This window comes from Mytilus trossulus, chromosome 12, assembly GCF_036588685.1.
Source record: "Mytilus trossulus isolate FHL-02 chromosome 12, PNRI_Mtr1.1.1.hap1, whole genome shotgun sequence".
NCBI classification, from domain to species: Eukaryota; Metazoa; Mollusca; class Bivalvia; order Mytilida; family Mytilidae; genus Mytilus; species Mytilus trossulus.
The window spans coordinates 34303782-34331533 of NC_086384.1; the positions used below are offsets into that span (position 1 = coordinate 34303782).

At 33.1% G+C, this 27752-nt stretch overlaps 2 protein-coding genes across 2 annotated transcripts in view; one reads left to right on the forward strand and one right to left on the reverse strand.

Annotated features, from left to right (window-relative positions):
* Positions 1-633: 633 nt before the first annotated feature.
* Positions 634-22109, forward strand: LOC134692390 (uncharacterized). Its single transcript, XM_063552839.1, has 8 exons — positions 634-813; positions 1035-1251; positions 4595-4760; positions 16461-16681; positions 17341-17622; positions 18116-18193; positions 20405-20443; positions 21295-22109. The coding sequence occupies exons 1-8, from the start codon at positions 634-636 to the stop codon at positions 21657-21659; spliced, it is 1548 nt and encodes a 515-aa protein (XP_063408909.1). The 3' UTR covers positions 21660-22109.
* Positions 22110-22698: 589 nt separating this feature from the next.
* The window catches only part of LOC134693874 (basement membrane-specific heparan sulfate proteoglycan core protein-like), a 172506-nt gene continuing 167452 nt past the window's right edge, over positions 22699-27752 (reverse strand). Inside the window, exons 86-88 of the mRNA XM_063554809.1 lie at positions 27563-27646; positions 26564-26673; positions 22699-25727 (exon numbers count right to left, since the gene is read on the reverse strand). Of these exons, the coding sequence (XP_063410879.1) occupies positions 25576-25727; positions 26564-26673; positions 27563-27646 (346 nt within the window). The 3' untranslated portion in view covers positions 22699-25575. The remainder of the gene's footprint in view (positions 25728-26563; positions 26674-27562; positions 27647-27752) is intronic.

The following is a 27752-nucleotide window of genomic DNA, read 5'->3' on the forward strand; positions in this document are numbered from 1 at the left end:
CGTTCCAGCGCTCGGTTAATACCCTGTTAGTTACTTTGTTACTTATTCGCTTATAATAGGTTTGTTGTACGTTGCACCGTTTAGAAAAGGATTTTCAATTGTGACCATGTCTCTGGTGGTAACAATTTGTTCTTAGACTGGTGATAGGAGGGACCATCTTTCCACATAAAAACATCCATAAACTAACATGGAAATCACCTGATGGAAGAACAGTTAACCAGACTGACCACACATTGGTGAACAACAAGTGGCGTAGATCATTAAGAGATGTACGAGTACTCAAGGGTGCAGATGTAAATAGTGATCACTATCTACTGAAAGCTACCATCAAATTAAAACTAATAAAGGCACCTACTGAAACCCAGAATAGAAAGAGACCAGACACAGCAAGGTTGAAGTCACCACATGTCAAGAAAGCTTTTTGCTAAGAATTGAAAAATCGGTTTAGTGTGCTAGATAACTCTGATGATGGAGAAGATAGTGTACAAGAGAAGTGGGATAACATCAAAGATATTTATATAAAGGCGACAGAAAAGACAGTTGGTCACAAGACAAAACAGAACAAAGACTGGTTAACATCTGACACCTGGCAAAAATTTGAAGAAAGAAAAACCATTAAACAGAAATCAGTAAATGCCAAAAAAGTCAAAAAGGTTACAAGATCAACTACAATTAACATACAGAGCAAAAGACAAAGGGGTTAAAAGAAGTGCCAGAAAAGACAAAAGACAATATCTGGAGGACCTATCAAAAGAAGCAGAAAAGGCAGCCATTTTAGGAGAGTTGAGTACAGTTTACAAAATCACCAAACAAGTATGTAGTACAGACAGCACAATCCATGTAAACCACAAAAATGGCAAAGCATTGAAAACTGAAAGGGAACAAGCAGAAAGGTGATCCAGCATTTCAAAGAGGTATTAAACTGCCATGAGCCTGATATCTTAGCTACCCCTGAACCATCATAAGATGACTTAAACATCAACACAGAATCACCAACTATAGAAGAAGTAAGAAATGCCATTAAATCATTGAAGGCAGGGAAGGCACCAGACATTGATTCCATCCATGCAGAGATGTTAAAGGCAGACTTAGAAACATCATCTAGAGTACTTCACAATCTTTTCCTTGTCATCTGGAAAGAAGGAGATATTCCATCAGACTGGAGCAAAGGCCTGATTGTGAAATTACCAACGAAAGGCAATTTACGAAACTGTGACAACTGGAGAGGGATTACATTACTTTCTGTCCCTAGTAAGGTATTTTGCAAAATTCTGCTATAAAGAATTGTTAAAATTGTGGACGAATAGCTTAGAGAAGAACAAGCAGGCTTTAGAAGGGGTAGAGGGTGCATTGACCAAATTTTTACTCTGAGGAACATCATCGAGCAATGCATTTAATGGAACACACCACTTTTCATCAATTTCATTGACTTCAAAAAGGCATTTGACAGTATACATAGAGAAACTCTTAGGAAAAATTGTGAAATCGTATGGAATTCCACCAAAAATGTGATGCTAATAAAAGCCTTCTACAACAGTTTTGAATGCAGTGTCATCCTTGATAGCTCTATCTCAGACTCATTTGAAGTTAAATCTGGTGTAAGACAGGGATGTATTATGTCACCAATCCTTTTTTTACTGGCCATTGACTGGATACAAAGACATACCACATCAGACAAAAAAAGGGTATCCAGTGGACCATGTTTAACCAGCTAGAAGACCTTGATTTTGCTGATGACATTGCCATATTATCAACAATTGAACACCTCCAAGAAAAGACCAACATACTTAACAACTATGCAAAGCAAACTGGTCTGAATGTCAATACCAAGAAGACCAAGGTAATGTCAATAAACACCAGAAATACAACACCAATAACAATCAATGATCTGCCAGTGGACAGTGTTGAAGATTTCACCTACCTTGGAAGCATCATAATTATATATATATAACAGCCGCAATGACCTCTTACAGTACAAACGGAAGAGGCGCAGCAAAATAGTCCCGTTTGTTCTTACATACAATCCAGCCTTTAATAACCTTTCACGTTTGATCCGTACCAATTGGCAAACTATTGCCAAACACCCTAAATTATCCAAGATCTTTCCCAATCCTCCTGTCTTAGCTTTTCGGAGACCAGCAAGTCTGAAAGACTTATTTGTTAGAGCTGACGTTTCCTCAAATAAAAGCTGTTCAACTGCAGGATGGTGCAAGTCATGTGGTAACAGACGTTGCCTGACTTGTCAACAAATACTGAATACTCAAACATTCACTTGCCACTCGACTGGGTCTGTGTACACTATATATTGCAATGTAACTTGCAAAACCCAGAATGTTGTATACCTCCTTCAGTGTCGATGTGGCATGCAGTATGTTGGCGAGACAGAGCAGCCATTTAACAAACGCATGAATGGTCATCGAAGTGACTACACTTGCAAGCCCGACCTACCCGTAAGTCGTCATTTGAGATCACCTGGACACACACAAGCTGATCTCAAAAACCTTACCATCACGATCATAGACCACAACGAGTGTTGGTCGAAGGTCGACAGAGTCGCTCGGGAAAGATTTTGGATAAGAAAGTTACGGACAGTCTCCCCAGAGGGCATAAATGAAAAAACATAGAACGAGTCCCTCATTTTTCTGTGACCACCTGTTTTAAACAACGCCGGATTTAGTACTGGCTTTACAGTTCGAAATTATTTTTAAAATTACCGTTTAAATTACAGGTTTTCATTGATTCGGGATGATGTATAAGTACGTTGCCACGTTCAATTATTTAAGCTCAATATACAAAACTTATTTTTTCAATCACTATTAGACTGCTATTCGTTTGGAAGGCTTTAATATGTAGTTTCCGTTGTAATTGCCCTGCCGTTGTCTAATTTATACCATCCTGGATCGGTAAGGAAACTTTTGATTATTTTGATTTTTTTGTTTGAGGACTGCCCTCAATGCAGTTATTACATCTCAACTGTCACATCCTTTGGAAATCTAAAGTTGTGCCATTTCACATCGTAAATAACTATTTTTATTTTTGGCATATTTCTGTAGTCTTTGCGGTGTATTTGGAAATTTTAAAATTGTTCCAGCGTTCGCTTAAATTGTATAAATCAAGATTTTGATAGAGTCTCAATTTGAATTGACATGATTCATTTGACATCGTGCTATTATTGAAGAAGGATATCTGTTATCCGAAATATCTAATATTTGTATATTTTATAGTTATTTTATGGTGATGTTGTACCCTTTTTGACTTGTTATATATTATATTTTGTAGTGTACAGAATCATATTACATGATCCATCGCCTTGTAAGATTGATCGTTGACTATTTATTCAGTCATTTTATATATATATATATATATACGAGTCTAAATTGAAAACTACGTTCAAACCTATGACTGCGTTGGATAAAAACCGCAGTTTTTATACGTGTGCATGTCAAACAAATTTCGTTGTAGAAGGGTCTAAAAACAGCACAAACAACATTTTCCAAAAGACCAAAAGAGTGAAAAAGTATATTTAAACAAAACGCATTTGACTAACAGGTCGAACAACTGATGTTCTTTAACCCTGCTGACTGCCATTGGCGATTGCCAAATAAAATTGATCACAAGATGTAACAAAATGGATCCTAATATAAAGTTAATACGTCACAGAAAAAAACAAATGTTAACTTGTGGACAGGATGCTGTGCCACAAACATTCGGTGTCAATATTTCTTTAGTACACCATATCCGGATTTCGACAATAAATGTCTCTTCAGTGATGTTAGGGATCGAAACGGTATTTGGAAGGCCATATAAAAAGTACCCTCATTTTTAGAGAAAGTACCCTCATTTTTAGAGAAAGTACCCTCATTTTTAGATTAACTCTTGAATTTTAAGAGTCAATATATAGGATGAACGGATCATATAAACCGGAGGGAAAATATGATACATGCCCAAACAAAAAATATAAACGAGTCTAAATTGAAAACTACGTTCAAACCTATGACTGCGTTGGATAAAAACCGCAGTTTTTATACGTGTGCATGTCAAACAAATTTCGTTGTAGAAGGGTCTAAAAACAGCACAAACAACATTTTCCAAAAGACCAAAAGAGTGAAAAAGTATATTTAAACAAAACGCATTTGACTAACAGGTCGAACAACTGATGTTCTTTAATATATATATATATATATATATATAAGTAAAGATAATGGGACAGGAAAGGATATAAAGGCAAGACTATCTAAGGCACGTGCAACATTTGCTAGACTTCATACTATCTGGAAGTCCAACCAGTACAGTTTAAGGACCAAACTGCGAATTTACAACAGCAATGCAAAATATGTCCTGCTGTATGGTTCAGAAACTTGGCGTGTTTTAGTTAGTGACCTTCAAAAAGTAGATGCATTCCATACCAGCTGCCTAAGAAAGATCAACAGAATATTCTGGCCAAATAAGATCAGCAACAAGAGCATTTTGGAGAAATGTAATGCTAAGAGCATAACAGTAGAAGTTAAACAACGAAGGTTTAGATGGTTATGCCATGTACTGAGAATGCCACAACACAGCACACCAAAAACAGCTCTATATTGAACACCACCAGGAAAAAGGAAACCAGGGAGACCTAGAATCACCTGGCGAAGAACTGTTACTGCAGAATTAGAAGCAATGGGCTACACCTGGGGCCAAGCCCAGTACATGGCTTGGGACAGAGAAAAGTGGAGGCCGTTTGTTGTGGCCTTATGTCCCACTGGGGATGAAAAGGATAAGTAAGTAAGTACAGTTGTATCATAGTCTTTATGTCCTTTGTTTGTGTTGTTAACCTTCTATCACAAGTTAGGGGAGCGTTCAGCGTCCTCAAACCCTGTCTTATTCTGTATGTGCCTGTCCACAGTACATAGGCACCTGACATTCAGTGGGTTGTCATTGGTTGTGGTCTGTCATATCTTTATATTTATGGGATTTGAAGAGCAATTCAAGCCGTTTGTTGGCTTTCTCGTTTGGATTATTTCATATCATGTCAAGTAGGAGACTGTTATAGCTGTACGGTATGGGTTCTATTCATGGTTGCTGGTCGTACACAAAGACATATAGCTGCTTACATTCACGTCACTCGTGCTCCGATGGATAATTGTCTCATTGGTAGTCATCACCGTGTATCATCGTACAGCGGATATAGGTACTATCCAAGCGGGCGTGAGCGATTTTTGACCATACACGGTAACGACAATCTTTGTTTTACTCTATCAGTATTAAATGTACATTTCTCAACATTTGAAATTCCTGCTCTCAAATTATATTTTTCATTGAATTTTTGTGTGACCATGGTCCATTTTTACTTTTTTTGTTTAGGGGCCAGCTAAAGCCCGACTGCAGTTTCGGGATTTTCTTGCTGAGTTGAAGACCCATTGGTGGCCTTGTATTGTTTTCTGCTATTTGGTCAGGTTGTTGTCTATAAGACACATATCCCATTTATGTTGCCAAATTATAAAACATCTCCTTATTTGTTTGTCAAGCTACTGGACGTATTGCAGTAAATTAGATCATTAATGATAGAGTGAATTTATAAATAGATAAATGTATACAGTATGTTCAATGTAAGGAACAACCATTTAATTTCAAGGGGGAGGGGTTTTTGAATCAGAAATAATTTTCAGGCGCGAACAAAGATATTAAGTTTTTCGATGCTATCAATCATTTTTTTCGTTTTTAAAATTCAAAAGGTAGAAATCAGCATTCAGAATTTTATCGACTTGGGGATCAGAATATTTGTTTAGAAAAAAAAACATAACCCCTCGTGGAGTTCCCTAAGAGAAAAATACATACCCGTTTATTATAAGTATTCCTGAAAATGTATGCAGTGTAGAAGGTCGTACGGAGACCTTGCACACTTGTTTTTCATTCAAAAGGTCATTTGACTATGAAAATTGTTTAGACTGAACTGGCAGGCATGAACAAATTACCTATGTAAGTGGTAAATATGAAAAATTACCTCGACATGAGAGGATATGTTTATATTATAATTCAAATTGTATTGAAAATGAGTTGCACTTTCTTCTCGAATGCCCTCTTTACAATTACCTCAGAAGAGACATGACTGATTATATCAAAAAATATCTGTTTAGATACTATAAACATAATTTACAGAAAGATTTTTTTCATGGATCATAATTAATGAAGAAAGCAGATTTTTATTTGTTTTATGTGCATACCTCGATGATAGCCTGCAAAATCAGAAAATTAGTTAACTTAAGTACTCTAATAGACATAAAAATTATTTCCCCTTGACCACTGATCCCTTCCACATGCATTTGAATTATAATTTTATGTTTCTTTAATCATTCTGTAATGTTTATGTCATGTTGTAATTAATGTTAGGCTCTTAATGGACCCTTTAATTTGGAAAACAAATAATATTGTATTGTATAGCGGTTAACTTCTGTGTCATTTGGCCAACAGATTTGGATTAAAACAGTAGAAACAAATCGATGCCGTTTATAGCTTGCTGTTCGGTGTGAGCCTAGGCTCCGTGTTTAAGGCCGTACTGTACCTTAGCTTTTAATGGGTTACTTTTATAAATTGTGACATGGATGGAGAGTTGTCTCATTGGGCACCCCGGCATACCACATCTTCCGCTATATCTATTACATACCAATTTGTCAATTAAAAAAGTTATTTCGAAGTTGTGAATAAATTATGAAACTAAAGGTTACCTGATACTTTATGATTGCTTTATACATACTAAGATGTGTTACAATCTTATTGGAATTCGCATCAAATTTCAAAATAATTGATTAGTAGAGAACTATTTCAGATTGATTTATTCTTATATTTGAGGGTAAAAAGGGATTTATCACCCCTTTTTCGTTTTCATCAGCGTCAAATTAGCCTATTTTCATTTTTATCGTCATTCACCTCATCATATTCAGTAAGCGCCGGCGTCAAAAGAATTTCTTTTTGCGTTAACGTTTTCTGTTTTGATTTTTTTTTGGCTTACCCATTTAATCCCTATTATGATGTCACGTTATAAATGGCTATACAGTCTTATAACAGAATTACATTGAACACATGGTAGCCTTAATTTTATTGACAACAAAAATTGCAATTCGAATTGTAGATGTGGAATTTCTTATCTGTCGTGTTGACTTTATCAGTAACATCATTTGGTAAGTACTACTACTTGAGTTACCAATTGCATGTTAAGAATATAAAAAGAAGACGTGGTATGATTTGCAATGATTAGATACCGAATGACAATGAAGTTAACAACTATAATAGGTCATCGGTCTTCAACAATCACCAATTCAAGAATTTTACTTTGCGAGTCACATTTGGTTTAATGATCTCTTAAGAAAAATCGTTTTTTACTCGTTTTGATGTCGTTGCTGACATTTGTTGGGAATAGTTACATTTGTTAAGGTATGCATTAAGGTGGAAGGGGTCATCGGTTCTTTATTTTTTAGACCAATTTTCTCTTTTTTTTGTACTTTTGCACATTATTTTTTTCTCAATTCTTTACTTTCTTGGTTCCTTTTACTCATTTTTTTTTATAATCATGCCTAAATTCATGTGTTTCTCCTTTATTATCTATTGTGTAAATTTCCCTTTATTCTCTATTGTGTAAATCCCCATCCACACCCCAATGGTTGACTTTGAAAGCAACTCCTGCATTGTTTTACTGAGATTGTTAAACTGGCAACTTAGTTCGAAATGCGTTTGACACCGAGGACAAAAATATATAATAAATCGTGTTTTCTCAACTCTCTCCAGGAATATCAAATGGTCGTCCCTTGTCATATATTATTTCCTATGACATATATTTGTTCAAAAAAATTGTAGTAAATCACTGTGCATAGAAGAGAAAATAATGTTTTGAGTGACTAAACAAGAATAAGGGAGCTGCCATTTGAATTTTATGGGGAGATGGTGGTGGGGCTAGGATAAAATTTGAAAAAAAACAGGACAGGACAAGTATTACAAATTTCAGGATGGGACAGTTTAAACCCAAAAAAAGTAGGATGACAATTTATAGTTTGCAACTAAAAAAAGATGCAGGACAACATTTTTTCATCCCTTTCAAAAATCCAATATTAGCTCTCTTTGTAAGTCAAACTGTGAATGAATATTCTGCCACCCACCGTGCGAGGGCTGTATAACCAGTCAAGGGGGTTTAAAACTTACATCCAGGAATAGACATTCCTTTCCATCTCTCACCAGTGAAATTAAATAGGCATCCCCTTATAATAATTTTGGTAAGTTTACATTGACTTCATCGTACGCTTAGGAACCTATTGCTCGGAGGTTTGTGTGGTTCATATATAGGTATTTCACGCTTCTCAATTGTTAAATAGATAAGACCGTTGGTTTTCCTGTTTGAATGGTTTAACACTAGTCATTTTGGGGCCCTTTATATCTTGCTGTTCGGTGTGAGCCAACTTGAAGGCTCCGTGTTTTGACCTATAATAATAACTTTTATTGCAAAATTACACCCATAAGGGTCAAGCAATACAAACAAACACATATACATTTTAAATACAATGCAATACAATACAATTTAGTAGAACATATTTTAAAAGTATTATAGGGTTATTGCATGAATATTGGGGAATATTGTCCCGAGTAGAAATTTATATTGCACGAGCTTGCGAGTGCAATATATGTTCTACGAGGGACAATATTCCCCAATATTCATGCAATAACCCTTTTATTGTATAGCAATATAATATTTGAAAGTAAAATATTTTTTAAACTAAGATTTTGTCGTTGATGACGTCATGAATTTTAAAGATTTATTGCACTAGTGCAATAATATAATTTATTGCACGCTAACTTTTGGTTACTTTCTGTGGGGAATATTATATTGCTATACAATAAAATGGTTTATTTTGACATTATTGTGACATAGATGGTATGTCTCATTGCAATTTTAACCACATCTTCTTATTTCTATATAATTTATATTTGGTAGTTATTGGAACTAAAGACAAACAACATTTCACCTTTTACAATGTGGAAAGTACCTTTACAGACGCCAAGCAAATATGTGAACGTTCAGGGATGCGAATGTTAAAAATAGAAACCCTACAAGAAAATGATTACGTCATCAATTTAACCAAGGCTGGACGTGAAATCGGAACTGGAAACGGGTGAGTATTGGGGAGAACTTTTTATGTGTTCTAACCAAAGGGGAAAACAAGAATTTTCGTATAACTAATAAGTATTTGAAAAGAACCGTCAACATACCCCGTATCCTGTCAACAACTGGTTTTAGAAAAAAATATCTGTTTAACTCGCAATGTTGATAAACTTAATGATTGGTGTTTTAACGCCACTTTCAACCACATCGTTCACGTGCTTGTTCACACTATACGGACTTCATATACAGGAGTGTGCTCCTTAGGCAGAAACTGCTCCAACAAAGTTATGAGGAGGACAGATTAAAATTGACACTTCGTAAATTTTATGGACACCATCACGAATTGGTGGATCCATATGATGTCTCTTTAACCAAACTAGCTAAGGACATTTTTACCACATGGTAGATTGTGGTTTGTCATTATGTCGTCTTATCTTTTAATTACCAAACGTGACTTATTCCCGATTGTGACTGTTTTGCTGTATGTGAATTCGTATTACTATAAGACGTCTTTCTGTACTTGTTTATCCCAAATTCATGTATTTAGTTTATATGTTTAATGTTATATTTGTAATTCTCATCTTCTCATTTTGTCAAATGTGTTGACGTTTTTTTTATTATATTTAGGTGTTACGGATAGAAAAATTAATCACCGCCTTTATTCACTGGGGTAAAGCTGATGACCGTAACTGCATTCACGGTCATCCCAAGATGTCAGCTGAAAAATTAGGTCAGTATTTCTATTGTCTGTTAAGGTGTTTCTACATCATTTTCTTTACAAAGCATACATTAGTACGATGTAAATGTATAAAAGATTCACACGGAAGTCACAAATCTCTACCAAGGAACCTGTATAGAACGGGAAATTGGATTTGAAAAATTCGCTAAGATGACCGTAAATCATCTTTAAAATATTTTCAAGATGACCGTAACACATAATAAGGATGACCGTGATTGGTAAAATGATGACCGTAATTTCGAAAGGATGACCGTAATTTATAAAGGATGACCGTAACTTTCATAGTATAACCGTCATTTCTAAGAAATATCCGTATTTGTATTACCTTTTTTGTATCAAATAATTAATCGTGTTGGTGTAAGACGTATTTATAAGACAACATTACCATAAAGGTAGACAAAAATAAGACGTGCTTCAAATACATGGTTCGTCATATGTAGCATCCAACTACAAGCCAAAAGATTTTTTTATTTCTGAGATTCCTATTAATTTTATATAATAAATACAGCTTTTTAAAAATGCGAAAAAGGCAATGGATGTACATGTACAAAATAGATCCTAAAATAGTCTTGTATAAATAGCGAATTTCAAAAGGGAGCCTTGTAAATTGTATAAACAGAAAACAGAATTGTTGTTTTTTTTATATATCAAGACAAATCAAGATTTTATTCTGCTCCTCTGGAACCATACACATGGGCTCAATTACCGGATATTCACAATGTTAAAGGTTCATCTGAGGGAATTGAAAAATATGGCCGTTTTTACACACACATATCTATTAAGAGAACAGACAAACTGATGTATCTAGGAAAGTATTAAGGATTATGTACACTTGTGTTGCTTCAATGCTAAACATATGGAAATTTTATAGAAAATCCACACCCTTTATTCTTGTTCTATCATATTTGGCAATTTGATGACCGATAGATATAGGATTATTGCATGCAGTGCTGACATTGATTTCCTTAAAACAAGTTTATTAATGTAGTTATTGGTTAGAACAAATTAAAAATATGGACCAAATCAAGTACACCTTATAGGGTGCGCTCGACTTTAGTTACTCTGCACGAGGTATTTTGAAATTTACAGGTTGATTAGAACTTTTTGTAAAAAATAAACACTAGCACATCATAGAAAAGCAAGTGAGTAATCTATGTTTCAAATTGTATATCAAAAATCTCTTTATTAAAGGCTGTGGAATTTCTATAAAATTTTGGTTTTATTTGCCACAAAGTACTCTTTTTCTATTAAATGCAATGCAACAGTAAACAACAATGCTTTGCATCAAGTTTTCCCCTAGTATATGTTTAAAATGGACTGCATCTATTATTCATTATATCTGTAGTTTTGATACAATTGATGTTGAAAAAAAAATTCGTACAAAAATGGCTACAGAAGGGTACATAAACCTTAAAGCATGGCAGGACCTTTAGATATGTAAAAGTTATATAAAGTCTATGTTTGAGAAAAAAAAAAACTAACTTGCCTTGTTTTTGAGTTGCATTTTTTTTAAAAATATGCAGAAGATAGTAAAATAAACAGACATACGAGTTTCATTTGATACGGTCCACTCAGTTACACAGTTAAAATCACCTATTGTTTGAAGGTGTCTATTGTCTATAGTGTCCATTTAAATCAAAACTTCTACTCGATTATATTATTTACTATCATTTTCATATAAACTCAAAATACGCCAAATAGTTAAAAAGAACTAACCGAGCCCCTATTGCGACAAACTCAACAAAGAACAATGCATACACATATGGATATTTCTTTCAATTGACGGTCATCCTTTTAAATTTAGTCATTCTTTATAAATTACGGTCATCATTAACAATTTACGGTCATCTTTTAACCAATTACGGTCAGCCTTGTTATGAATCGCTAATCCTATTACGGTCATCTCGATTACGATTTACGGTCATCCTAGCGAATTTTTCAAATCCAATTTCCCGTTCTATACACGTTCCTCGGTAGAGATTTGTGACTTCCGTGTGTATCTTTTATAGATTTACATCGTATCAAAGTATGCTTTGTAAAGAAAATGATGTAGAAACACCGTAACAGACAATAAAAATACTGACCTAATTTTTCAGCTGACATCTTGGGATGACCGTGAATGCAGTTACGGTCATCAGCTTTACCCCAGTGTTTATTAATTAAATTTAATTTTGTACGATTAAATACGTTTGAAGTTGGATTCATAACAAACTGTACATATATATATATATTACAGTTAATTGCTATTAATAAGTATTGCATTATGCATTTTGTTTTAATGAATTATCAGTATTTAGTTTTAATATAATCTTAAAGCAATCCTAATTCTAGCTCACTTTTAAATTATAGTTTTTCATAGTTATCAAAAGTACCAGGATTCATGTGTGACGTCATGCTGTTTCTAAATTTTATAAATTCAAATGTAGCATAACGTTTGCCTTTTCGCCATCGTATGTGACGTCATTTTTTTAATTGCGTTAACGCCTGGACTTATTCTGGTGTGTCTATGCTGTATTGAACTTGGCATCATGTATTCGGGTTTAGTTTTCTGTAATAAGTTAATACTTTAGTTTCATTATGAATATATCTTTCACATTCATTTGTTAAAATTTACTGTTTGCAATAGCATGAATCGTTCTATATAATAGTGTTCTTATCCCGGGCAAAATACAATGCCGTATTTAGCAAAACCTTTTCAACTTTTGATCTTCAGTGCTTTACAACTTTGTACTTTTTTCACTTTCGATCTTGTATATCTGGACGTTATGTATTCGGGTTTAGTTTTCTGTAATTAGTTTTTACTTCAGTTTCATTATGTATATCTCTTTCATATTCATTTGTTAAAATTTACTGTTTGCAATAGTGTTAATTGTTTTATATAATATGAATGTTCTTATCCTGGGCATACAAACAATGCCGTATTTGGCAAAACCTTTTCAACTTCTGATCTTCAGTGCTGTACAATTTTGTATTTTTTTCGTCACTGGTGAGTCTCGTGTGGACTAGACGCGTTTTTGGCGTATTGAATTTTAAACCTGATGCTTTTTGTTATCTATTAATCATGCTTTTCTTTGTCTAATATGTTCTGCTTTTTATTTGTATTGTAGTCCTGTAATATTTTGTTTTCATTTCAATGTTATATTTAACTGTGCCATTAAAGTGCGAGGTTTGGCATGCCTTAAAACCAGGTTCAACCCACCACTTTTATTCCCCTTTAAAAGTGTCCTGTTCAAGTCAGGAAGATGGCCATTGTTATAATATTGTTCGTTTCTGTGTGTGTGTTGCATTTTAACGTTGAGTCGTTTCTGTTTTCTCTTATTTTTGAGATAAGACGTGGCACGGTACTTGTCTATCCCATATTCATGTATTTGGTTTTTATGTTATATTTGTTATTCTCGTGGTGTATTGTCTGTTGCTTGGTCCGTTTCTGTGTGCTGTTGCGTTTCGGTGTTGTGTCGTTGTTCTCCTCTTATATTTAATGCGTTTCCCTCGGTTTTGGTTTGTTGCCCCGATTTTGTTTTTTGTCCATGGATTTATGAGTTTTGAACAGCGGTATACTACTGTTGCCTTTATTATTCAACACTACTATGCTATTTCGTGGCGGTCAGTTTTTATTGGTGGAGGAAGCCGGAGTGCTCGGAGAGAACATCCCGCCTTTTATATGAAAATTTAAACTGACAATCCTATTTAATTGAGATTCATTTTTGAGGATAGCGTGTTAAATAAAATGCCTTTCATTAAACAGTGAAATTAGAAACATAAAATCGAAAATAATTTTCTTTGGAAACAACTAAAATCTCAACCATTTGATAAAACATTATTATATACCTATATGGAGTTATTTTCTTTCAGAACGACAGGTCATTCTTTTTCAGAATCAACCCGGACGATACCATGTTTCAATGAAATATGCTCACAAAGGCATAAAATAATGACCTGTGTGGGGTCATTATTTTCCTTGATAAAAATGCAATCTATAATTTACTTCAAAATTTTATTCGTCTGATAGTTTTTTTGTTGCCGATTTGGAAATTTATATTTTAAAGTTCAATCGATGATAGATGTAAAAGAAACCTTCATTGCCCGTATTTTAATTTTAGAAACAAATAACGCGTTAAGTTTTGTTAATTTATCGCAACAATAAAGAAACATTATCATATATGTGAGAAGAATTTTAATATAGACTTTCATAAAGAAAAAAACAGATTGAACATATTCGTGTGTTAGCGTTTGAAATCTTATTGAGTCAGACACACTGAATAGGTTAGTTGATTTTTGGTTGCTTGCTTAGGGGACGACATCAAAAGATCGATGTAGGATAAAAATCCTAAATCAAATAGTTGGGTTTTTTTTTTGGGGGGGGGGGGGCAACATTTTTTTTGACAGTTTTGTCAATCTAAAATCGATTTTACATATATTCCTATTGGTCAATCAATTTTTCCTAAATTAAGTTAAGAGGGGGTGGTGTGGGGGTTAGTGAAAAAAATATGTAAATTAAGGTTTTTATCCTTCGTTGAACTTTTGATGTCGTCCCTAACGTCCAGTGGCAAATATTTCATGCATATTCAGGACGATAAACGCTGAATAGGAAATCATACTGTGACCTACATGTATTTATATTCGTCTTTGTGTCATTTCTTAACTTTTTTACATTTATGTAAACCTATTATTCTATCAAATGATTAACTAATAAGATAGTTTTTTATTCTATTGAAAAACATTAACGTAGCTCAGAAAAGGGTCGGGTGTTGAGGGTATATAATTATATCCTGATTATCTGTTAATAAAATGTATTGCTATTCAAAAGACAATCTTTCTGAATTTTTCATTCGATTCAATTAAAATTGTTTAAAAAAAATAACCACTTTTTTGCGATACTGCTAAATGACATTGCAAAGAGGAAAAAAATATCCCTCCCCTTTTCCTTAAACTAAGTGGTACAATAAATTACTTGCAATGAGTGTTGTATTTCTCATACACCGTTATCGGATGGTAACAATACATTTGTGTCTTACTTCATGCAGTTACAGTTATATTTTCATTGTGTATGGATAATACTTTTTAAAAGGTTTATATCTAGATTTATTAGTGAGTTTTATTTCACATTCTAAATGAGCCGTAGTGCGTATTAAAACCTGGACGCATTAGAAAGGAATATCCGACTTTAGTGTTGTCGGTAATATAGGATACTAAATTTTGCAAATCTTTATAAAAAATAATATTTGTTGACGGTATTTAAGTCAGATAATGCATATTTCAAGGTTTTTCTTGTCGTAGAACAAACCTCGGGTTGTCAGGATTGCTCAAAGATGATGAATCCTGACACCCCTCGCTGTGTTCTACGACAAGAAAAACTTTAAAATATGCATTATCTATATAACAGAAAAAGCTGCCTACTCAAATTCTTTTATTGTCCTGATTTGAAGAAGTGTTTTTTTATCAAATCGGCATGAAGACTAATAAACATCTGATACTTCAATTTCTTTTTTTGAAAAAAAAAATGCCTACCTACCTACCCACTGTCTCAACCTTTGGGTAGGGTTTGGGCAAACCAAAATATTTTTAAGTGTGGCCTTAAGTTTCAAAGTTTAAAGTTGGTCTTGTAGTTTTTAAGAATAATTTAAAGATTAATATTGGAGCATGTTAGATTCTGTGAAAACGCCGGGATACGAACATATGAGTCGCATATAATTGTATAGTTCATAAGCCGGCAAACACGTTACAAGTGCACCTGACCTGTGTGGGATTTGAACTAACAACATCATTGACATGATAGTGATACAGAAGTGAGAACTACTTAGACCATTCGGTCACAAGGCCCCAAACAAAATCACGAAAACACGAGAGCCCATACAGAGGCTGCTTATAATTATCAAAGGTACATTGTACCATGATATTATATTATCGGACCTTAGATGAATTATCACGTTGTGAGGACCACAGATGAATTATCACGTTGTGATTGGTTAAATGCCGTCGAGTGGTGACCCCCTATGAGACCGTATGGGGTTAGTAAGTTTCATATGGGATTCATGACGCGTTAATAAATGGCGACGTCATCTATTAATGTTGTTGTGTTTCCTTGTTTATTTTTCAACAAAACGCCGCAGAAAAAGTCCAGCGTCCGATAAATTCGTTATACGGTTAACTACTGACCCCCTACGGATCCATAGAGGGTGAATAAAATTCATAGGGGACTCGGCCTCCGGCCTCACCCCCTATGGATTTTACTAACCCTCTATGGATCCGTAGGGGGTCAGTAGCGAACCATATAACTTATATTAGTACGCCAGACGCGCATTTCGTCTACATAAGACTCATCAGTGACCGTCTCATATAAAAAATATTATAAAGCCAAACAAGTTCAAAGTTGGAGAGCATTGAGGATCGCATGTGGTGAACAAATTAAGATAAAAGATAGATTAAATAAAGCAAAGATGATAATTAGCTGTTAACGTATAACAAATATAGGAGAATGTGAAGAAGAAAAAGAAGAGAAAGTGGCCTTGTTTAATATATTTGATACAAATATAAAATTCCTCCCGCTATTTTATTTTAACTTTTATCTAGATGATAATCATTTTTTGATTTCAGAGATTTTCATGTTTGGATTGGTCTACGTAAAGATGAATATGGAACGGTAAAATGGACCGATGATTCAACACCGACTTGGACTAAATACAGATATTACTCAAGAGACAACGTTTTGGGAGAGGAAGTTGACCTGAATTGCTATGCATTAGACGCCGAGCATGGAAACTGGGACAAAAAAACGTGTACTGAGCGATTGGGGTTTGTGTGTGAAATGGACATAGGTAAACATAACTACAAAGCCAATCTCTAAAATATATATTAAGCTTTTATGTTACATCATAGATCTGTTTCAGTCAAATGCTTGAAATCATTGATGAAGCTGATTGTACAACATAATAACTGATTTAAAGAGTGATCTCCCTGAACAAAGGTTAACCCCCTTAAATAACAGATCCTGAGTCCACGCTTTACTTAAATGTTAGCTAAACGTAGATACAGGGTATGGTTGGGTTAACATACAAGAGATTAACGGGTCTTTAATTACAGGAAATTGGCCAAAATGTTATAGTCGATTGACAAATTAACTTAGAATAAAACAAATCGATAATTTGGTACTGAAAATAAAAGAATGGAGAAATTTTTTTATAAATAGATTGTATGAACAGTTTTACGTTGTATTCCATCGGATTTAAACTGAATTTAATATATATATATATATGTTCCTGAATAAAGATAAACTAATCTCGTCAAAACTATGTCAAAATAATTTGGAACAAGACATTGAGATCTGTAGAAGTAACCACACTGAGATTTTACTTTAAAACTCTCACCGAGAATCAGAAATTCACTATTAAGATTTAAAAAGAGCACACACCAGTTCACGTCTGATTGTGTTGCTATTTCAAATAACTTAAATTAAAATATCATTTGTTGTCGACAGGGCAATGTACTTTTGAACACAGACCTCCAAGTAGAGGTTGTAACAGTGACCTACTAATGTCAACAGAGGATGTACACACTCATGAACTTAACCAATCAGAATGTCAGACGGCGTGTCTCAAGGAAGACAATGTAAACGACATTGAATGCTGGGCGGCTGCTCATAGGCCAGAACATAAGGGAGACGATTGCTGGCTGTTTTTCACCAAAGCTACGGATTATTGTGTACAGAATGAGGCTAACTATGCTGATGTTTCTTTGTTCATCAAGACATGTTTTCAAGGCAAGTTTTTGTTATTTATATGCAAAAATACGAATATGGTATTGTACGGTGCTATGGTATGAATTGTGCAGAAAAGTTATTTATTCATAATAGGTCACCATACGAACTCCAACAGGAACTAGGTGGATAGCATGTGACCTAGAGGAGGTACTGTAAGCACATCCGGTAACGGGTTCCACATGTAGCTTGCTCATGGAAATAAAAAAAATCAGTGATTAATATTAATGATAAAAGCCACTAATATTTATATCTCAATGAATATTTGTAGATAAAATGTGCCGGACTGATTTATCGGTATGGTTTTGACAAATCATGATACCAAATCCTAAATTCATGAAACTATTTCCAACTGACGTATTTAAAAGAATCGGAATTTATTAGTAATACATTGTATTTTTTTTATTTGTGTATCAAAAAAAATAATTCAACTTTCAATTTCTTAACTTTTTGACATAGATTATAGTCACTCTAACCACTTTAATAACACGTTCAGCTCTTCTCTTTTTCTTATTGTTTTACTTTGGATTTTCAGGAAATATCAGTTCAACACAAGCAGAAGCCCAAACAGAAGGTAGGATGTAGATTAATTTATTTTATTTCCTTATATTTTCATAATTAAACAGTCATTTTATTCAATTCGATTCAATTCAAATCTTGATGGCCATACCACTATATATTATAGAACAGGCGCAAATAGAATGTTGTGTGTTTTAAAAAGTTTGCTGGCGCCAGACACTCCCGGCCCTATCATTGGTTAGTGGTGTTGCAGTACAACATAAGAACAAGCTATTATAAAATCCGATTGGGTCAAAACTCTAATTTGGCATTAAAATAAGAAAGATCATAATTATCATAGGGAGCATGTGTTCTTTAACTTCATCAGAAACTACCTTGACCAAAAATTTAAACCTGAAGCGGGACAGACAGACGTACAAACGAACGAACGCACAGAATGAAAATCAATCGCCTTTTTGCACTTATTTTCTTCATTTATAAAAAAATTAATGTCTATCGTCCATAAGAAACAGCTAAATATACCCCCCCCCCCCCCCCATCTTTCTGAAAATTTTGGATTTTGGGATTCGCACTGGATTGTATTTGTTTGGTTTTAGATATACATGCTCTCCAATATAAATATGAAAGTTAATTCATTTTATCTAGTTTTTTTGTGTGTTTAATATACAGTCGTAAAAGGTCGTGGTTTTTATTAAAAGTTCCCTGTAACTTATTTTCCCAAATTCAAAAAAAATATTTATATGAACACTTTTTTTTTTACAGATATATGAAGTTCTATGTTAGGAAAAAGAAAATGTACAGAAGCCCCCTTTTTCAATACAAGTTTTAAATGCTTACAAATATAAGCGGGTTTTTTAGAGTTGGCTTTTTTTTTAACTCACCTTTAAGTAAGCTCAATGAGGTCCAATCTACACTCTCTAATATCACAATAAAAACACTTTTCAAATGAGTACCATGAACAAACTGACAAACATAATGATTAGAGTCTGTTTGTTGAGAGGGCAAAAACCATGTGACATAATGATTAGAGTCGGTCTGTTGAGAAGGCATAAACCATGTGACATACTGATAGAGTCCGTTTGTTGAGAGGACATAAACCATGTGACATAATAATAGAGTCAGTTTGTTGAGATGGCATAAACCATGTGACATAATGATAGAGTCAGTTTGTTGAGATGGCATAAACCATGTGACATAATAATAGAGTCAGTTTGTTGAGATGGCATAAACCATGTGACATAATGATAGAGTCAGTTTGTTGAGAGGGCATAAACCATGTGACATAATGAAAGTGTCGGTCTGTTGAGAGGGCATAAACCATGTGACATAATAATTAGAGTCAGTTTGTTGAGAGGGCATAAACCATGTGACATAATGATTAGAGTCAGTTTGTTGAGAGGGCATAAACCATGTGACATAATGATTATAGTCAGTTTGTTGAGAGGGCATAAACCATGTGACATAATGATAGTGTCGGTCTGTTAAGAGGGCATAAACCATGTGTTATAATAATTAGAGTCATTTTGTTGAGAGGGCATAAACCATGTGACATAATAATTAGAGTCAGTTTGTTGAGATTGCATAAACCATGTGACATAAAGATTAGAGTCAGTTTGTTGAGAGGGCATAAACCATGTGACATTATGATTAGAGTCGGTTTGTTGAGAGGGCATAAACCATGTGACATAATGATTAGAGTCAGTTTGATGAGAGGGCATAAATCATGTGTTATAATAATTAGAGTCATTTTGTTGAGAGGGCATAAACCATGTGACATAATAATTAGAGTCAGTTTGTTGAGATTGCATAAACCATGTGACATAAAGATTAGAGTCAGTTTGTTGAGAGGGCATAAACCATGTGACATTATGATTAGAGTTGGTTTGTTGAGAGGGCATAAACCATGTGACATAATGATTAGAGTCAGTTTGATGAGAGGGCATAAATCATGTGACATAATGATTAGAGTCAGTTTGTTGAGAGGGCATAAACCATGTGACATAATGATTAGAGTCAGTTTTTTGAGAGGGCATAAACCATGTGACATAATGATTAGAGTCAGTTTGTTGAGAGGGCAAACACTATGTGACTTTTTTTTCACGGTTATTGACTTATTGACATTTATTTTTTCCATTTTTTGTATTTCATAAAAAAAAAATATTTGAACTTTTTTGTTGTTGTTTGTTGCTGTGTTCATTCATATCAAATTTAACAATGTTCACTTGAGTTTCTTGGATAATTTTCACACATTGTTTTTATATTTTAGAAGACGTAATCCCAGAAGTATATGAAACTATGAAAGCAGGTATTATAAATATTTTGATTCTGCATTGACTTTTTTATGTTGACTGGAGTCGGACATACTGCACAATTATTTATTTTCGTGGAATATAATCTTCTGGGTCAAACTTGTTCTTAAGAATCTCTTTTCCATTAATCCGAAATTGGTCATGATGAACTTGTGCTGATGAATAATTTCACAATTTGATCTTAATAGGGAAATCAGGGAGCTACAATTTGATCTTAATAGGGAAATCAGGTAGCTACAATTTGATCTTAATAGGGAAATCAGGGAGCTACAATTTGATTTTATGGGGTACGGGGATTAGAACTAGGATAAAATTTGAAAAGGACAGTACTAGATACTTTTAAAAAAAATTCAGGATAACAATAAAATTATCTATAAAAAAAAGAGTCTTGATAAAAAATGAAGGACTGAATAGAGTGAAAAATAAAAAGTTACTCGCACCTTTTTACCCCAGCCCCACTCTTTAAGAAGAAATCAAATGATAACTCCCTTAGCGTTTTCATTGTGTACATATATGTCCTGCATACACCTTATCGCTATTTATCCACCATTACTGGACATCACACAGGGTCCGTAAAATTTTGACGTCATAAAACAAAACATCTGACGCCACAATGGAAAAGTGAAAAGATCAAGCGGCCGGGTCGGCCAGCCGAGTAGGCTAATAGCGATAAGGTGTATTATAGTAGTAGTGTTGTGCATGTCTTTGTTATTGTTTATAATTGCACATTAAAGCAAAAAGTATCAATTATTTGAAATGTATAGTACTACATGCCATGATCACTGATAGAAATTTTAAAGGTAACAAAATATAATTATGTTATACAATACTTTTTTATCAATTTCAGAAACAAGTTCCACTGACCCACCTTGTGCTTGTTCATGTAGATCTACAAATAAACAATCAACACAACAAACTGCAACTAGCAGAAATACCACTGTTCATATGTCACCTGAAGAAATACAGGAATCTGTTGACAAGATTGTACGTGAAATCAAAGTAAACAAAAATTCTACGTCACAGTATAAGCGGAAGTTCAAAAGCGCCCCAGACGATAGATTCAGCGCACAAGTTATTGGGATATCTGGCGTTTCAATCGTTGGAATCATCAGTTTGGTCGTTGTTGGTTTTGATTTGAAAAATTTGTATGATGCTTTTGAGACAATGTACCACAGATTGAAGGATCTAAGTAAAACTCGTTCGATTCCATGACTGTATGCTAGATACTGTAGTGTTGTGTGCTGTATATGTTAGTTTAGACCAATTATTTTTTGTTTTTTTTTGTATAATTTTTGCATTCGCTTGTTGGTTTGATTTGAGAATCAGATAAACAAACAAATTGAAATATTTGAAAACCTCCAGAACAAGAATGTGTCCTGTGAAAATGGGACAAAATCTCTAATTTGGCATTAAAATTAGAAAGATCATATCATAGAACATGTGTACTTCATTTCTAGTTGATTGGACTTCAACTTCATCAAAAACTACCTCGACAAAAAACTTTAACCTGAAGCGGGACAGACAGAAGAAGGGACAAAAAAAATAGAATAAGATATCCCAGTTTTTGAATAAGTAGTTTAAAAGAGTTGCAGTTCTCTTGTATTATGTAATTAATAATTCTCTGGCATTGGTGACTTATACTCTGGCATTAGTGACTTATTCTCTGGCATTAGTGACTTATTCTCTGGCATTAGTGACTTATACTCTACTTATACTCTGGCATTAGTGACTTATTCTCTGGCATTATTGACTTATACTCTGGCAGTAGTGACTTATTCTATGGCATTAGTGACTTATTCTCTGGCATTAGTGACTTATTCTCTGACATTAGTGACTTATTCTCTGGCATTAGTGACTTATTCTCTGGCATTAGTGACTTATTCTCTGGCATTAGTGACTTATACTCTGGCATTAGTGACTTATTCTCTGGCATTAGTGACTTATTCTCTGGCATTAGTGACTAATCTCTGGCATTAGTGACTTATTCTCTGGCATTAGTGACTTATACTCTGGCATTAGTGACTTATTCTCTGGCATTAGTGACTTATACTCTGTGGCATTAGTGACTTATTCTCTGGCATTAGTGACTTATACTCTGTGGCATTAGTGACTTATACTCTGGCATTAGTGACTTATTCTATGGCTTAAGTGACTTATTCTCTTGCATTAGTGACTTATTCTATGGTATAAGTGACTTATTCTCTGGCATTAGTGACTTATTCTCTGGCATATTAAAGATCAAAACTACACAAAAGCTCAATAGTGTTTATTCAGTATTTTGTTATCGATGCACCTTCAAATTTCCGTTTACTGATTTGATTATACATTTCTCTTCATAAATTGTAAAATATTTCATGAGAATTAGATGCATGCTAGATTTTTCTATTTTTTTATTTTCTAATGATAACAATGAGTTTACTTCTAAACTGTTAAAAAGTACTGTTGAAAGTAAAGTATTTAATTAAAGCACATGCTTTGTAATTTTTGCCATTCAATCACATCGTAGGATTGGTCAAGATTCTATTATTTGCAATTCAGTAAATCTTATTTTTCACTGTTTTTTCTCTTGCAATTTGCAAGCTTAATGAACATTTGTTTCTTAATGAATTTACAATTTGTCATGTATAAATCTAAAGCAATGACTTTGGACACTTTATTTGTTCCTGTGATATTGTAACACAGTGTCTGTCAGTGGTTATTTTACTTTAGTAAATCAATTGGTTGAATGCATTACTGCCACCATGTTCTTATGTTTTCCACAGATTTTTGTCAAGTCTAACCACAAAGATAGCAAAAACGAAACTACTAGATAACAGATGAAAAGTTTAGTTCACGTAGATCAATACGGCAACAGACATCTGGCATTCAATTGTAAGCAATCAAACTTGTTCAATCTTACAATTAATACTTAAAAGTTTAAAGTACATCTTCAGTGGATAATTTCAATGGTATTTTTAGGACTGTAGTAAAACTCTGAATTCAGATCCTAATCTGTAACAAATTAAAATCAAAAGCTAAAAACAATGATTTTATTATTTGACTTAAATATTCTGAATCTGAGTTCTTCAACTGTATAGCAAGCAAACAAAATTTTGCACCTTTAATACAAAATGTGCATGAACATATGCATTCTATATAAAGATAAGTATGGATTTCTTATAAAATGAGATTATAATATATGCTAATAATAAAATGTAATACTTTTAGCACTGGCCGGTATATTTTGATCAAAGCTGAGGTATTTGTTACTACAAATTCATTGCACATCCAATTTTTTTTCTATCAGCTTTATAACCAATATTGAAATTTGGCAGTAGTTCTAAACAGTTTGCTAGGGCTTAAGCTTTCACTAGCTTGCAACGGTATATAAGTATCTATTGCAAAATAAACACTATGATGTAGTATAAACTTTTAAACTATTTTAGACGTAAAAATGAAAAAAAAACTAGGACTACACTGGTAATCTTCATTCCTTCACATTATGATTAAACTATCGTTTTAGGAATTATCAAACTGAAAGAATTTATACTTGTATTAGTTAACCAGTATCATACAATTTCAAAAATAAACTTCACTGTTTATTTTTTCAAACTGAGTATTTTTACACTGTACCGATAATTTAACAGAAACAATTACAAAATTATTTGACATAGAAAAAAGTTGGCAGTTGTTTAGGTAACAAAACATAATTTATCATGTCTTTTAATTGGAAAGGCTTGCTCTCATTTTTGTAGAAACGACAACATACATTGTCAAAAACATTCAAAATAGCTAAAATACACTATATGATATAAAAATGGGTTTTATTAAAATAAAATAAGACAAAAAATACAAAAATACAGCACCTAAACTTATAAAATGAAATATAAATGTTTGGATTAAGTCTATATATATCACAATAATACACAATGAAATAAAAATAAAAAGCGTGGTAGATTTGTTCAACCTGTGGTCATGACAACCTCCACAAATCTCAGTATCCATGACAACCTTTAAGGTTACACAAACATTTAAAGATAAGGATTACAAATAAGACAATGTCTCGGATTTGCAATAGAATTCATCACCTTAAACATGTTGAAATACAATATTTTATAATAAAATTAGTTTTTTGATTTTTTTTATTGAAATGCCTACCAATATTATCATTAGTAAATAGATCTTAAGGTCCTCTTTGAAGTCTGAAACTTCTTGAAGTTACTTTTCATATTATTTTTTTTTTTCAAATTCAGAACTGACATTTTTGCTTGCAGTCAATCAAGTACTGTTAAGTGCCTGCAAAGTTAACTCCTGTTACCATTTAAAATAGAAAGTTCAACAATATAAACAGGATCTATGGTAACACACTACAGGAAATATACATAAAAATATTATTTTTAAAAACAGAAACAGATAGAATGGCGTTAATAATAAAGGGGATACTATCTACATTGTACAATAAGGTATATTAGCACCTATTTTTGACAATATTAATTACAGCATTATTACAATAAAGATGTCAAAATTCAAACACTTTGACATTCAAATATTTAAAAAAAAAAACATTTTACAAAATGATTTTTGCATATTTAACAAAACAAATGAAACACACATTCAATACATTAACAGATCTGCATCACTACCATATTAGAAATTAAATAAAACTTAGTGGCGTGAACAAGATGGCTAACTTCATTCCTGTACGTAACTTGCATGCATTCTGAAAACTATTCACTGTTATAATCATATAATATCAATCATTGTACACAAAATGTGTTATTTTAAAAGCTGGTTCACTTCATCCATAAAATTTACTAATTTGCCATGCTTTTGAAAATTATTGGCACAAATAACAATTCAATGAGCTTTTATTATCTTTTAACTTCCATCCCTGGATATAAATTTATTTTATGAAAACTTCAAAGCTATGAAAAATTAAAGCAATTTTTTTCATAAGGAATTTATTTCGTACATCTAAAAATATCTTTGAAATCATTTCATTTGATCAACCATCCAATCAAAACACGCCATCTAAGTATTCCAAAATATGGCAGACAATTTGTTCACATTAACAAGATCACACATGCACATTAACAAATATTAACAGATTTTTACACTCTTATAAAAAAAATCTTGTCATTTAACAAATTTAGCTTTTACATGGGCGCACATTGAATCCTCTAACAGCATCTTCTGGGGCACGTAATGGCCCTTTGTCCATGAAATAAATATCATAAATACAACCGCTAAAGGTTTCTTTATATCTATTGGATGTCATAGTTTCCACTGAAGGTACTCCTCCTAAAAAAAGAAAGATTAATTTAATAACTTAAATCATGCAAGTGTTAACCCATTTTCATTTTATTTAATTGACGAGGGTTTTATTAATTCAAGAAAATATCTGTTGGTGCAAGATTTATAACTTATGATATATTTGAAGTAAAACTTAATACCACCTATTTACATCAGGGATACAGGATGTTCATTTTTTTTTGTAGAATGTTATTTTTATAGATGTCATTTAATACTGATTTAAAAAAAAAAAGAATTTGAATTTAAAAAATATTTGAAATCTGGATTTTAAAAAAAAAATTAGTAAAGATTTGTTGGTGTTTCATACAGCAAGGCATGAACTTTCCTCACTCAATAAAACTGATGTCTGGATTTTTTTGTTTTAATTTATCTGGTTTTATCTAGCTTTGATAGAAGTAAATTTGGTGCAAAAGGGTTTCATTCTAAAGATAGTTTATACAACCCTAAAAAATTCCTGAAGAAACATTCAATACTAATTATAATAACATTACGATTTCTATAAAGTTTTTTTTTTCATCTGTGCTGAGTGAGTGACTTTACATTATAGTAAAACCTGTCATTGATTTTTCGATATGATTTGTTTTTCTGTTTTCTTAATTGCTGAATAAGCTTAAGATAGAAGTGCCCAAGTTGGAGAACTATTTTTTCTTGATGTTCTGCCTTTTGTTAATCCCTAAACGTATACCGTTTCTATGTAAGTATAGTACGCATTTTAAACCCAAAACAGAAGTTGGTAGAGAGGCGCGTATTATACATGGCTATAGACAGTTTTTGATATGTTGACTAATTATTCTTTTGAGGCACTCTTCACACAATGAACTTACCTATATAAAGATTGCTGCCTGCATTAAGCATCTGAAGTATTCCTTGTGATGTACCCTCAACTACAGTTTCTTGTTTGTCATCAATCTTTAGTGTACCCTGACGTCCCAATCTGTCAAAAAATAGGTATTTTGTAATAAAGCAAGAAGATTGGGTTCATGGAACACATGTAAACAACTGGGAGAAGACTATATAAGTTTGATTAACTTGTGTCTAGTCCCTTTTGCATATTTAAGTAATGTCTTTGTAAACAAACCAAAAATTCAGCAACTTTCATGTTTATAAAGGAGCATAACTAAGATGAACTTGAACTGTGTTATGTGATAATAAGCATTGTGTATAAGTTTCATAACATTTTTTCGGGGCAAACTAAAGTAATAAGCAACTAGAGGCTCTCAAGAACCTGTATGGCTAACCTGACTCTACTTGGGATTTTGATATAATATTAATAAATGTAAAAAGCAAAACAGATACTTGTAGTGATGTTTGATGCCAAATAAGGTTTAATATTATTATGTTTGCTTCCATCCATTCAATGGTTCTCTGAATGAGGACATTTGTATGTATTTCCCCGTATGGTCCTATGTTAAACTTAGTCCCCTGCTGGCGGCCATCTTGGATGATGGATCGGCTACAAAGTAACAACACTTAAGCTTGGTCAGCATCTCATAAGGAACATTCATGCCATGTTTGGTTTTATTCCATTCAGTGGTTTTCTTAAAGAAATACTTTTTTAGTCTTAACAAAGGCCTACCCTTAAGATATTTTTGTAATTTTTTATCAAGTGCCGATAATGTCAGAATGTTGCTCCCATAGGCTCAATGTAAAAAAAAAATTAAATTAAAAAAATCCATACCTTCCAATCTACCCATTACTTATCTTAAGATGTTCTAGTAACTGGAACCACACATATTATTTTATTTGGCCTAAAGGAACTTGATGAGAGAAAGTATGGTTGAAATTTGTTCTAAATCCTCATCACATTAAAAATAATTCATTACCTTGTAACTTCAATGGTATGGCCGTAGCCATCATTTACTTTCTGTAATGACCTTATTACTGCTGGTCCACTTCCAAGGTCATAACTGAAATGTAAAAAACAGATTCAAACATAGTTACAATAAGAATTATTAGACAGAAGCACATAGACCAAAAACTTAAACCTTAAGTGGTACAGACTATATACAAACA

Bases quoted from the DNA above. Each gene is read 5' to 3' on its own strand.
- LOC134692390 (XM_063552839.1), top strand. From the start codon at position 634: ATGCCAAAAAAGTCAAAAAGGTTACAAGATCAACTACAATTAACATAC. The intron at 814-1,034 runs GTATGTAGTACA...AAATCATTGAAG, and splicing joins TTTACAAAATCACCAAACAA to GCAGGGAAGGCACCAGACAT. The intron at 18,194-20,404 runs GTAGGATGTAGA...TTTATATTTTAG, and splicing joins AGCAGAAGCCCAAACAGAAG to AAGACGTAATCCCAGAAGTA.